Source organism: Neltuma alba, unplaced genomic scaffold (genome assembly GCF_004799145.2).
Source record: "Neltuma alba isolate B1F8T4 unplaced genomic scaffold, ASM479914v2 tig00001412_pilon, whole genome shotgun sequence".
In the NCBI taxonomy this organism is placed as follows: Eukaryota; Viridiplantae; Streptophyta; class Magnoliopsida; order Fabales; family Fabaceae; genus Neltuma; species Neltuma alba.
Window position 1 is genome coordinate 47,529 of NW_021632453.1, and position 14,961 is coordinate 62,489.

At 32.9% G+C, this 14,961-nt stretch overlaps 2 protein-coding genes across 2 annotated transcripts; both read left to right on the forward strand.

Annotated features, from left to right (window-relative positions):
* Window positions 1–1,634: 1,634 nt before the first annotated feature.
* Window positions 1,635–3,448, forward strand: LOC114756845 (50S ribosomal protein L27-like). The gene is made up of 4 exons (XM_028945787.1): window positions 1,635–1,654; window positions 2,500–2,593; window positions 2,689–2,813; window positions 3,007–3,448. The coding sequence occupies exons 2-4, from the start codon at window positions 2,509–2,511 to the stop codon at window positions 3,238–3,240; spliced, it is 444 nt and encodes a 147-aa protein (XP_028801620.1). The 5' UTR covers window positions 1,635–1,654; window positions 2,500–2,508; the 3' UTR covers window positions 3,241–3,448.
* A 10,982-nt stretch (window positions 3,449–14,430) lies between these two features.
* On the forward strand, window positions 14,431–14,961 carry LOC114756865 (uncharacterized). The gene has a single exon (XM_028945803.1). It carries the CDS (start codon window positions 14,431–14,433, stop codon window positions 14,959–14,961), a length of 531 nt encoding a protein of 176 aa, XP_028801636.1.

Sequence of the window (14,961 nt, forward strand, 5' to 3'; positions counted from 1 at the left end):
GCTGAGCAGGTATCAATCTGATCTATCAGGTCGTTTTTTAACCCTATTTCAATCCCCCCCCCCCCGAAGTGCAATATTTTTCTTCATTTTCCTGCAACAGCTCTTTAGGTGGGTTTTGAGTTTATCTATTGTTTCTTCAATCATTCTATTGATGCAATTGTTGGGTTTTCGTGTTGTTGTGCTTAGTGAACCATGGGTTTGATTCATTAAACCGGAAATAAAAATAATAAGCAACTGGTAGTGAACTTTGCGTTTGATTCATTAAATCCATATGATCAAGAGTAATACTTCCTCCTATCCTAAAACAACCAAATCAACTGTGTGATAGAACTTATAGTTGTGCTTGTGGAAAACGACTTTATTTTGGAGTTAGCTTACGAATACAACAATATAAAAACCATTTGCTTCCACGATCTGCAAATGGAATTAAAAAATAAAGATAAGATTTTCCTCTTGGGAAAATTTTGACGGGATGAAAACCTTTATATTTCTCGCTGTTTAGACTTGGTCTCCCTCTGTTTTGTTCTTACCTTGTGGTCATAGCCTCTATGTTGTGTCTTATGTAGATAGCTTTCATGTTATTTTTGTTAGTTGATGAAGACGAGGTGTACCTCACCTTCTCATTGTTGGTCCTTTTTCTGTCAATCAACGAAATAGGATGCTATCTTAGGCAATCCAGATGATGCAGTACCAGGATTGTGGTTTATAAGGGTTGCAGGGAATCTGTTGCTAGATTCACTTAGAAATATATCGGAAAGGGTCATAATCTGAATAAATAAACTCTTAAAGCTAAGATTTCCATTGATAGTCATTGTTAGAAAATGATGGCTTATCGTTATTTTGAAACGGAGAGAAGAGGGAAAGGATAGAGGAACAGGGTAGAACAGAGGTAGAGAAACCAAGAGGAAAGGAGGGTTTGGTTTTTTTTTTTTTTTTTCCTTTTTTTTTTTTGTTTTGGGGGGGGGGGAGAGATGAGAGAATTCTGAATAGTCTGAAACTGTATTACGCATAAGTCTTACTCTGAGAATTACGATTGAGTAGGGGTTTTATTCATAGTCTTAGGCTGCGTCACTTAAGCTAACGGCTAAATATCCTTACTGTCTTAACTACCCTTTGATTTTAAAAAAAAAATATTTATACACCAGAAAATGGCTGCGTCACTCAAGCTAACAGCCAAATATCCTTACTGTCTTGACTACCCTTTGATTTTTTTTTTTTTTTTAATATTTATACAACAGAAAACTGTTTCAACTGGTAGGAAATCATTTTGAAGCGCTAGAACTCTCTAATTCTGGTTGATGGATGTTTAATTTATGGACTAAGGGGTTGTCTTAAAACCTAAGCTACGTCGGTCAAGGATAACTTGTGGTAATTGTTGTTTGTAATGCGCATGCTTTACAGTAGGACAGAGACCTATTTCGTAAAAAAGTATACTATGCAAAGCTGTTGTTAGATTTTCTTTTCCTTGTTTGGTCGGGTTTTTATATGAATTGTTTTAATGGGAACTTGTATATTAAAGCATTTGACTCTGTAGTACAATCACATTTACAGATTATCTGGAGGGAGTGGTCGAGCTTCTGTATTTGTGAAATTCAGCAATATAAAATTTGACAAAAATGCTTGATATCAGCATAACTGGGTTCATATACATTAGGTTCTTTTCATCAGCACCCGAGTACCCAACCAGATGATTTTTATTTTTTTCCTTAAACAATCACTCTTCAACTTGTGTTAGCGTGTCATGAAACACAATAACACACTCTGCTTTTAGCTCTTTGCCATCTTCTTTGGGCTATTGGGAAGAGTTATTCCCTCCAATCTTTGTGCTTCTGCAGTTCTGTAATGAAGCTGCTTGGAATCTAATTTTTCTTTTTCTCTCTCTAGTTGATTTTATTTCACATTCCCACTTTATCTTGTTAATCTTTCTCTCCCTTCCATCGAGGACAATGGACATCTGGCAACATGCTGATGTGGTTGGGCAGACTATATAGATATTTATATTTTCCTGTCTTGCATCTCTACATAATATTATATTTGGCAATTGTTGTGTGAAGCTTGAACTAAGAAGTTAGAGAAAGTAGTAACATATTGACCATAAGAAATTTGTTTTCATGTTAATGCTGATAATGATGGCAATGCTAACTTTTCTTGAGAATGTTATTGGTTCATGATGTACATTGCTTCTCTTCCACTATGATTTGGTGATAAATCTGTCAAAATTAAATCACTAGGACCAATCTCTGCTATTTTATTTACTGTGGGATATAATACTTTTCTTTGTATGTCTCTTGTTCTTTACACCCGCAGATTTATGTTGGCACATGTGGGCCTATTTTGATAAATTCCTTTTTAAAGCAAAATAATTAAGAAATTTGACTTTGTTATCATACTGTCCCATGTTTATTGTATGTATTTATATGCCAATGGTCATAGGTGATAGGCATCATTGATGGGCTTTTGCAGTAGTGAATGTTTTCCATACCGATTTGTGTATTTCAGGTGAACAAAATGATGAATTTTGCAGCGTCGCTATGCAGAAGGATGAATATCAAGGAGCTTGTCTCGAATGCTCCTGTTTACAGAATCTCAAGTGGTATAAATTTCAAGATGGCTATATTAGCTTATGTAATTGTATTTTTCTAACAAGAGATAGAATGTAATGATTTATTCCCGTTAATTTGAGTTTAGATGTCTCTGGAGAAGGATTGAGTCTGGTTTTCAGACGATGGGCTACCAAAAAGACAGCCGGATCTACGAAGAATGGAAGAGACTCAAAACCCAAGAATCTTGGTGTCAAGAAATTTGGTGGTGAGGTATGATATTGTTGCTTTAAGCAAGAGTTTGGCTTATGGCAGACTATGAGAGGACAAATGGAACTAGACCTGATTATGGATCAAGTTTCAGGTCTACACCGTTTAAAAATTGGAAGACAAGAAAAGGTAGCTTCACAATCTAATCAGTGATTAGCCCTGAACTCACGGCAGAATTCTCTGTTTCTTCTGGCAGAGAGTAATACCTGGAAACATCATTGTTAGGCAACGTGGTACCCGATTTCATCCGGGAAACTATGTTGGAATTGGGAAAGATCATACTCTTTTTGCGTTGAAAGAAGGTTGGGTGAAGTTTGAAAGAAACAAACTGACTGGTCGCAAGTGGGTGCATGTTGAACCCAAGGAAGGTCATGTCCTCCACCCTCTGTACGCAAATGTGGCTGCCACTGAACCAAAAGTTGCTGCTTGAGTCTGATGCACCAAATCTTACAAAGTGACAATGAATTCAGGTTACTTCTCAAGGCTTATTCTTGGGAGAAACTTCGATTTGTGTTCTTTTAGTGTTTTCTTAATTCTTTTAGATTGAGTCAATGATTTGCTGCTGATTAAAGAGAGACATCTACATGCTATGGTTTTGTTGAAAAAGCATGATAGCTTGCCCATTGTTCTTTTATGCATCCTCTCACTAAGAACTGCTGTTTCAGCTATTGTGGGATACTAAAACAACCGTGTTGAAAATAAATACAAGAGGATGACAAAATTGTAACCCCTTTATGTTGTGGGTTTGAACTAAAATGAATTTTTATGAGAAAAATTTCAAGGACTTTCCTACACTCTAGGTCCATTGGGCTCTCTCTACCTATGTTTTAAGTTCACACGGGGGGACAATATTAAATGTGATTGGTTTTTAGTTTGATAAAAATTATTTATTATAATAAAATTTATTTTTGGATATATTCTTTAAAAAATCAGTTTGATAAATTAAAATTTACTGAGAAAGTAATTTAGATCAAATTTGATGCATCTAACATCTTGAAGTTTTTTTTTTGGTGCTGAAAATTATTTTTTAGGAACATCAAACACTTCAAAGTATTTTTTTAAGTGCATTTAGCATGTTGAAGTTTTTTCTTTGTCTTGGTGCTAAATGTACAGAAAAAAATATTTGAGGGTACTCAATGAATCTTAAAAAATTTTTAAAGTGCTGGACATACTAAAAATATTTCACCTTACTAGATGTATTTAAAAAAGTATTTTAAGATGTTGGATGCACAACAAAATATTTTAGGATGATAAATACACCTAAAAAAATATTTTAGAGTACTAAATGTATACTGATCCTAAGTCAATTAAAAGTTGTTCAAAAATTTAAAAAAAAATAAATTTCAAAAAATAATTCAAAACAACTGCTAACAAATGATCTTTGAAAAATATTGTAAAAAAATAGTCTGAAATTAATCAAGAGAACTTTTAAATACAATAATATGTTTCTTCCGTACTTTTCTTTCCTCTCACATTTCTCTTCTCATCCAAACAAAGAAAAAGCCATTTCTTCTCCTATTTTTCTCTTTTATTTTCTTTCCTCCCCATTTTCTCTCCATACAAACATGGGGGAAGAGAAAATTGACTAAAGCATGAGGAACCAACTTCTTTGAAAGCCGGGGAAATCATCCTAATTTGTGACAAGCATACCCAACGTGAGAGTGAGGAGTAAAACAACATAACTAACTTCCAAATACATGATTCTTTGAGCAACACTTAAAGCTCCCAAAATTCTCTTAAGAATCCATCCACCATTCACGTGGTCTTAAACTGTTAGGCTTCAGATTTGCTTAATAAGGGCTTTTTATCAAATTAAATATAATATAAATTAAATAAGAGATTTAATTATTTAATTGTTTAATCATAGTTCAAGCAATTAGTGCTTGAACTAAAAAACTAGTTCAATTTAAAAAAAAAAAAGAGTTAATTTTATTGGGATGAATCATGAGCCTTTATTATTATTATTATTATTATTATTATTATTATTATTATTATTATTATTATTATTATTATAGATGAAGACAAAATGATTAACATTGAATAATAATAAGAGTCTTCAATGTATAGTTAATAATTGGGAATAAGCAGTGAGAAAAATGAGAAAAAAAGCCTCCAATCATTGCAAATAAAAACCCAAATGCAAATGGGCATATGTCATTAGAATCCATATTAAATAATAACATGGAATAAGAACTCATGTAAACAGTGATTCATCATTTGCAAGTGAACATCCATATCATGTAATAAACCCATATGTAAGTATAGATTCATCATACGCAAGTAGACATTTGTCATGCAAATGAACATCTGTTATGTACATATATGAGCATACGTATTACCATTAAACCCATATACTAGTAAAAATCAATCATATATGCAAGTAGGCACTTGTTATATGTAATTAGTATTCTTATTATACAAAAAATTTATATGCAAGTAGGCATCTGTCATACGCAAGTGAGAATCCATATATGCAATTAGCATCTTCCAAGGCAATGTGATTTTTCCCTATCACACTTGCTAATACTTGAGGAACTCATACTTCTACATTTATTGCATGTCCCATTCCTTAATTAATTTTTCAAATGGAAATTTCTAAGTAATTTTCCCATAATTCAACACCGTTAAATTTCTATTGTATTGTTTGTGTGCGTGTGTGAATTCATATAAACACTATATAAAAGTTAAGTCAATCAACGATTTGATCTTGTACCGCCTCTTAGTGCCCATTTGGATTGACAGTAATAAAAGTGACTTATTTTCAATTTGATTTTTAGAAATTTAATATTAAGTAAAAGTTAGATTGAGTAATGTACTTCATGTTTGAATAGATTGAGTAATGTACTTTATGTTTGAATTAACTTTTGTAAATAAGTTAACTTGTAAAAATAGAGTTGTTTGAATTAGTTACTGAAAAAGTAAATTTAGGTATAAAATGACTAAAAAGTATACAAATTTTATAACACATTTGTATTATACGTATACAATATGATAATTTTAACAGAAATATTAAAATTAATTGTGAAAATGAGTTAAAAAGACTGAATGTATTATTGGGAAATTTGTAAAACATACTTGTCCTATTTTAATTACAAAAATTAAATTAATAATTTTTATTCTGATTAGTCAAACATAAAAATTAAATTGAAAGTAATAATTAAATTTCTTAACTGCTGAATTGTTTTAATCCTTTTAGGTAGAGACTATTAGTTATAAAAATAATAGTGACCAAAAAACAAAATAAAAATAATAATAGCGACTTCCTTCATTTTTCATGCCCCGGGGGGGAGAGAGAGAGGATGATGACGTGTGAAGGAGCAGATGGGACAATGCACCGTGACTATTGGAGGCAACAAGACATTTTTTTGTTTTTCGACGCATAGATACTTTTTAATCAGAGGTAATTTTATTTCAAATGTTATCAGGTACTAAATATAAAAATCTTTTCTAATAAAATTTTAAATATTAATTTATCACATTATGAGAGTTTAGTTTTTTTGGCTGGATCCAATTCCTATTAATAAAGCAACAAGAAGTTGCTTCTGCTTTATTGTGCTATTGGGGAGGATTGTGTTTTTTGTTGCCGCTGATCCAACCAAACAAATTAAAATTAGCGACCCAGCCAACTTACAATGCGTTGTACTCTTTACCATCAGTGTTTCTGGTTAAAACTCGTTGTGCAAAGTCGACAACTTCATCCACAAATCGAAATGATCTCCTACCTCTTTAAGTAATGATAGAACTTCATGAAATATTACATTGAAACTAAATAGTCTTCTGATCCTATTTATAGAACTTCATCAAATATCACATTGAAACTAAATAGAACTTCATCAAATATTACACTGTATTTAATACTTTTTTCAAACTAAATAGTTTTCTCATCCTATTTATAGATCACTTCCAACATATTTCATGCAGACTAAGAAAAGCTTTAGACTCCATTAATTTCTATTTAAAATTTGATAACTTTTCCAACTTTATATCTATCTAATATGCATTATACCTTTTTAAAACAAAATCAACATAATACTAAATGACAGATAAAATTATATATTTATATAAAAAATTTCTCCCTCTCTCCTGTAAATATGATCAAAAAATTGATTCTTTCTTTGCCCCTATAAATAGGGCCAAAAGAGTAACTTATTTGTGAATATCAATATAACCTCAACCCAGTCATATATATATATATATAGAGAGAGAGAGAGAGAGAGAGAGAGAGGGTAGACGAATTAGAGGCTTGTTTAAAACCATGTCCAGTTTGTGTGACAGAGAAAAACAGAAATTTCAACTCTATTTGCATCTTCATTTTGATTGAAAAGATAGCGTTCCAGCTTGGGTTGAAAATATATCAATACACTTGGACAACTTAATTCTGTTTATCTTGATTTGCAACTGAAGTATATATAGGACAAAACTTAGATCAAATTACTTATATCCATAAAATTTGAATCAAATTGCTTATATCTATTAGCTCAAATTCATCCATATACACATTTTAACAACTAACAATAGCAAAATAACAAATATCCATGTTCTGTAAGTGAATTTATAAGCGTACATGTCTATTTTAACAACTAACAATAACAAAATAATACGCGTAATTGGAGACTTTGATCCTATAAATGTATAAAACCAATTGGACCTAAAATTTGTTCATAAATACGTCTTAGATCCATTTACCCATTAATTGTTAAGGCAAATAATATTAAAACCAACAAGAACAAGACATTGCATATGCAATCTTATTACAGGATCATCATAAAGGTATCTCTCGCCAAGGAGTAGCGATAGGAAGCAGCCACAAGCTCCAAATCCACATTGTTGGCAGTAAACTGTTCAGGACACTCAAAGCCAGTGGCTATCTCCACTACCAGAACACTCGTGATCATCTGATTATGCATCTTACACAGGCGCTGCCGCCAGAGAAGACATTAACACTAACATAATGTAATAAATGAGAATTGGTTCCAATCTGATTTAGTTTCATTTAAGCTAGGTTTGTAAATGTAATAAATGAGAATTGGTTCCAATTTGATTTAGCTTCATGTAAGCTAGGTTTGTAATTATCAAAACGTAGTCAATTAAGAATGACCAGATTCAGATGATAACGATGAACTTACCGTGTCAGTGAGGCTGTGACTACTGGTGGTGGGAACACACACCAAAACCATGTTACTATTTTCCGCACTCAACAGTAGTGCATGTTCTTTTAAGAAAAATTACACATAGGTCCCAAACAATACATTTTATTAATATAAGGTCCTTTCAAATCTGAAATTAATGTAAAGTCTCTAGAGACCTGTGCCGTGAGTAAAACATTAGAATTTTAAAAAGGCATTTTTCCCCTCATTGATTGAAAAAGAAGAACAAAAGAGAAGAGATGTCATTCACGCATTTTTTCTGCCACATGAGGAAGGTAATAAGCTCTAAAATTAGTTCCGTCATCTTGATTATTCTAGGGGAGCCATTTTTTAGGACTCATTATCCATAAAATTTACATTCTTTTTCGCTGCAGTATATATGAAAAGTTCAATCTTGGTTTCCATTTTAATTGGGGGTGGGTGTGAGTATTGAGGAGGTCGCCTCATATGTGGAGTGGATGACTCATTTTAATTGTATGTCCTCTTAATCATTTTAGGTGTTTTTTTTTTAATTATGTGTGGGTAGGATTATGAATTTTATGCTCTATTTTTCAGTCTATTATGCTTTGTTTCTATGTGCCTAGTGAAAATGAATGAATATGACAGAAATTTTTGGTTTAGAATTCTTGTTATGCAAAGGCAAAATGTGTTGTCGAATGTCAATAGATGCATCAAAAGTTGTCAATACAACTGTTTTATTTATCAATGACAAGTATTTGTCACAGGTTTATATGAGAGATGGTGAGTTCAAATGGGAAGCATCTATTCTGTTTCTTACATATAGGGGGACATCTGATCACTAATGTAAGAAGTGAAATACAACACGTTGGAAGTAGTGTGAGAACAAGAACTATAAAAAAAGGTAAAACATATGAAGATTGAGATGAATGATAGCATCAATAGCAAGAAAAAGAAGATAATCTTAATGAGGACTAAGTCATTTGAAGAAAAACCTCCATAGCGATGAACTGTTATTGTTGCTACATTGGAACCTATAAAGCAAGAGGAAAAAAAACAACCCCAACATATATTATTTTAATTTGTATTTTGAATAATGATTGAACCTTAATTTATAATTAATATAATGAAGTCATTGTATAGTTCATGTGTATTGATATGATTTCGTGATTGATGAAGGTTTTTTTAATGTATTTCATGTGTGCTGAAATGAGTACGTATGAGGTTTATATATGAATATCACGGAATGTCATTAACAAGTGTAAGGGTATGGCCTAACAAGTTCATGTGAATGAATAGATAAGTTAGGGGGTTTCAATTAACAACTCAATTTTTGAAATAATATTAGGTTCAAATCATATCAAATTATAACAAAAACATGTTATATAACCTGGTTTAAGCTGAAAGCATGTGTGATCAAAATATGTAAAGTGATTTGATACTAACTTATATGTTTACATCAAAACTTTTTGTGTAGAATGCCATTAACAAGTGCAAAAGTCTCTGTTGACAAGTCAATGTGCAGCTATTGACAAATCTGGGGTTTCAATTGACAATTAAATTTATGAGAGAATATTAGGTCTATACCATATCAAATTATAACAAAAAAAAGTGTTATATGATCCAATTTAAACTAAAAGATATGTGATCAGAATATGTAAAGTGATATGAGGTTAAATGATAAGTCAATTTAAGAAATGTTAGGTGTTGTTTCATCATGTGTAGGTAGGATTATGAATTTATGCTCAGTTTTTCAGTCTATTATGCTCTGTTTCTATTTTCCTAGTGAAAATGAATGAATATAGCAGAAGTTTTTGGTCCTAGAACCCCTATTATGCGAAAATTGTCAATATTGCTTTTTTACTTATTAATGAGAAATGTTTGTCACATATTTATATGAAAGATGGTGAGTTCAAGTGGGAAGCATCTATTCTGTTTCTTTTATATAGAAAGATAATTACTTAATGGTGTAGTAGGTAAAATATGTTATGTTGGGAGATAGTGTGACAATAAGAACCATAAAGAAAGGCATAACATATGAAGAATTGAAAAGAATGATAGCATTAATTATGAGAAAAGAAAGTAATAAAATTGCTATGAAATTCGCAATTACTTTTGATACAAGTAAATTTGTCAACCTTGAAAATGATAAAGGAGTAAGACATTTAATTAATTTCAATAGAGAAAGTGGTCATATATATATATATATGAGAAGATATAGATCAAAATTCACAACCAGTAAGGGATTATTCAATGGGCAATAACATGTGTAAGTTTTTTTTTATATTTTGTTTTTTGAAATAATGTTGTCTATTGTTATTTGTTGCCACTTAACTTCTCTTTTCACTAGTCGAAACTTGTTATTAACAATATCTTGACCTGTCATTTGCTATAAGATGAATGACTTACTTGGAGGTTCAGATCTATTGTCTATGTCTCCACTTACTTTGTTTATTAGCAACCCGTGGTCATTGTTATGTGGTTCATAAATGATGTCAACACCTCAAATCAAGGAGTTATTAGATAGACGATCAACCTACCCAATTTTTTTTGGTTGGGCTTTGAACTTTATTTAATTACATTGCATATACATATGAATTTGTAAATGAAATATAAATGTAGTATGATATTCATGTTATATTTATATCCTGTAGCACTTGTCAAATCCAATTGTTGTATTTGTCAATAGATGCACATTGAGTTGTGTAAACACCCCATTTTATCAGGCCCACTAAATAATAACCAAAAAATTAAAATTAATAAAAAAAGATAATGGGAAAATCTCCCTTGATTATTCTTCGGAGACCAAGTTTAAAAATCTTCCTAAAAAAGAAAATTTTCTCCACCATAATTGATAATAAAAAATAAGATGTGGTTGATTGTTGATTGACCTCCAAATTAAGAAATATGGGGTAAACTCTTTAAAAAGGAAAATAAGAAAAATCAAAAATCAAAATCAAAGTCCCTCATTTAAGATGATTGGCTCCTCCATGTGGAAATATCTTTTGGTGTCATTATTGTGAATAGTTAAAAAAATGAAAACAAAAATAAAAATCACAATTTAATGATGATTTAGTGCTCAATTTAAAAAGTAACATTATGAGTCATAATTGGAAAAAATAAAAATTTAAAATTTAAAAAAAATTGAAAAACCAAGATAGTAAAGGTTGGAGGAGGAAAAAAAATTTTCTGGAGGAAAAAGGAAAGCAAGAGGAAAAGTTTTCTTGACCAAGAAACATCTCTAATGGGATGAAGATATATAAGTATCCTATCTCCTTTTCATGGTCAAATGGCGAAGCATTTCATGGACACACAATTGTGTCTTCCTGTCAAGGTGGTAACTTCATTTATAAAAGCTCCTATTTGCATTGTGTTATATCCCATGCGGATAGTAAAGGATCTCGTGTAGGACATTTCATCTTGCTATCCATTTTATTGTTTGGTTTTTTTCACTATGTTCTTTTCTTGCAGTAAGTTCCAAAGGTACGTGTTTTCACCTGTTCTCATTTGCTTTTCAATGACATGTGATTATCTTGTTCTAATTATTTAATTCCCATTAAGGTTGAAATATATGTGCTGCTCATTATTTGTTTTATTATACATTCGTGGCTTGCTGTCTCCTTTTGCTCATTGTGAATGTAGCTATTAATTCTTTTCTCATTGAGGCGTCTCTGCTTGTGAGCCATATGTGGTGGGTGGATATTTTTGCTTTTGCCTATTTCCTCAGACATCAATGCAAACCGCATTTTAACTAATTAAACTAAAAAAAATCTGCTTAATGAATGGATAAAAAAATGTTCATTTTAGGCTGCGTGAGGTTTTTAAAACCTCCAGAAGCTTAAATGATTATTCTTCCGTGTAAGATTATAGGAGTTTCAGCATAAATTATAGGAAAAATGACAAGAAAATGACTGTTGAATTCTGAAATGACAAAATAGGCATGTAAATTACTGAAATGACAAAATGGGCATGGGGTATCAATCTGGAATTTGGATAATTCACCAAAAAGACTGAAATGCCCCTGAACCAGTATGAAGACATGAAGAACGAACACGACACGTAATAGCAGAAGAGAGAGAGATCAAAAACTGAAAAACACAACTGGAGCAGAGTCGAACGCTGAGAAGACGAAAAAGACAAGGAAAATTTCTCCTAAAATGCTCGTATCTACTCCTCCAACTTTCACCATTCTACAAATCTGATTTATTACGGTGGAATTCCTTTGTGGGCAACTTGGTTTGTAGTGAGAGAGGGGTTGAATGTGGGTATTACGTAAGAAAGTGGAGCTTAACGATGGGTTTGGGTTTTCAAGTCGGTTTACTGGTGCATGGTCGAATGGGGATGGGTTTATGAGTATAGATGGTTTAAATGAAGAATCTGACCAGGATGAGAGAGTGATACATCAGAAATGGAAAAATGGTGGGAACTAATAACGTGGGCATGAAGTTTGGGGGCTAACAATAAACATGAGGTGGTCAGTGTTGTTAAATTCATTATTAGAATTGTGAAATCCCATATTTAAGTTGTTAATGCAGCAGGTGTGTGCGCGCATTTTTTGGGTGTTGTATTTTTTGTGAAATCCTAAGAAAAGTTTTGAAATCCTGATAAATGAAATTGATTATTGGGGAACTAAAATATTGATTTATGCTCCTCTGGTGCAGATTAGGTAGCTTTGATGACATCTAACATTGGGTCAACATCTTCAAAGCGTCTTGCTTGTTACTTTCATGTGAGTAGGAACTTTACAGAAAATGGTGATGGTGAAGTTAAGTACTATGGTGGAATTGCCAGGGCAAGAGTGATAAAGGAGGGTATAAGGCTTGAAGATCTGAGGGTTATGATAGGAGAATGGTTTGGTGTAGATAATAATAGTTGCGACATTAAAGACACATTGGACATTAATGATAGGATATTAATAGATCTTATTGATGATGATGAAGTTGACAACCTATTTGAATATAATGATAGTAATACACATGTTTACGTAGCAGATAAAGGTAATGAGAATACGGAGGAAGAAGTGGCTGATCGAAACAAGTAAGTCACAAGTTTCTGGTTATGGAAGTTGTTAATTGCCATAATGTTGTTGTCAATATCATAACAAATGTAATTATACATGCAGCATGTCAAAATTATTGGGACTGTCACAGCAAAATGATGAGCCAATGATTCAGGATGCTGTCGAATGTGTGAATTACATAGCAGCTGAAAATGTTCTTAGCCTGCCATATGCAGTAGAGAGTGCACCAACTCCTTTGCCAGGGATGAATTCCCTAAAATGGAAGACAGTATTGTTAGGATTGAGGTAGACTTTTCCAGATGCAGATGATTTCAAGAAGAAACTACACAAATTCAGCATTGCAAACAAATTTGAGTATAAATATGTAAAGAATTCTAATGCCCATATGTATGTCAAATGTAATGTTGAAGGTTGTCTATGGAGGATCAGTGCAAGAGCAGCTAAAAAGAGTACTCCAGCATTTTTACATGTAACGACATTCAAAAATGAGCATGTTCATAATGCCCAAGACAATCTTCACGTGACACATGGTGGATCAGCTAGCTTGACATCATCAATTATAATTGAAGAGGTTAGGGATCACATAGACATGCATCCAAATGATATAAAAGAGGTTGGAAAGAGATTATGATGTGAAGTTGACATACAAGCAAGCATACAGGGCCAAGAAAAAAGCGTTGGAGGACATACATGACAGACCTGATCAAACTTACATGCTTATTCCATGGATATGTGACCGATTGAAGGAAACCGATGACAAAACAGTGGCAAAATGGGTGGTTGCAAGGAATAACAGATTTGAGCATGTATTCATAGCCTATAGGTGTTGTATAGAGGGTTTTATTGCTGGTGCTAGACTTGTACTATATATTGATGGAAGTCATTTAAGTGGACCGTATAAGGGGACACTACTTTCAGCGTCAGCTTATGATGCGGACAACGAATTATTACCTTTTGCCATTGAGATTGTGAAAGGAGAGACACTTGAGGATTGGACATGGTTCTTACATATGATTAAGGAGATAGTTGGGTCAATGCAATTATCAATTATTTCAGACTGACACAATGCAATTATAGGCACTGTAGAAGTAATATTCGGAGGTGAGCGACATGCGTACTATTACAGACATGTTAAGAAGAATTTCAGTAAACAAATGATCAAGTTAATAGAGGAAAAAGGAAGACAAGTGGCAACACAAGGGAGGATGGACTGCATTTCCTAGATGCCATTGCATATACAAGGCTTGACATAGAGTTTGATCAAGCAATGGATAACATGAGACACTTCAATTCCCAATTATTTGAATGGCTTGTCAATCATGGTGATATTCACAAGTGGGCCTTAAGCAAGTTCCCTTTTAAACGATAGGACAACATAACAACAAACCTTATGGAGTCATTCAATGCATGGATGTTGAAGGAGAGAAGATATAATGTTGCCCAACTTATACATGAGCATTGTGAAAAAGTAGCCAAGAAGATGTATGCAGCAAGCATGGCAATGAGCAAATGGAAGAATGGTGTAGGCCCAAATACAAATGCAACATTGATGGAAAATGTGGCGAGATTTGCACAGATGTTAAGTGTTCCTTACAGAAGGGGGAGGGTGTGTGTCCATACAGCAAAAGGAGCCATTAATGTTGATCTTGAAAAAGGTGAATGTAGCTATGCAGCTTGGCAAATGTCAGGCATACCATGCCCGCATGCATGTGCAGCTATCAAGGCCTTAAATTGCAATGTGTATGATTTTCTTGAAGAATGCTACAAGATTACGTCCCAACAAAAGATTTATGGTAGGACAATGACTCCAGTGGTGACAATTGACATGCCAAATCCTAATAACTATCGGCTGCAAGATATAGCAAGTCAAGTGTTTTTGGCACCACCTTTGACTAGTCGACCACTTAAAAGGCCTAGGATAAATAGGCAAGAGTCGCAGTTTCAAAACAAGAAGGTGTACCATTGTAGCGCATGCCAGCAAGTTGGCCACACAAGAAGAACATGCAAGAATCCAAACCTAACTTAA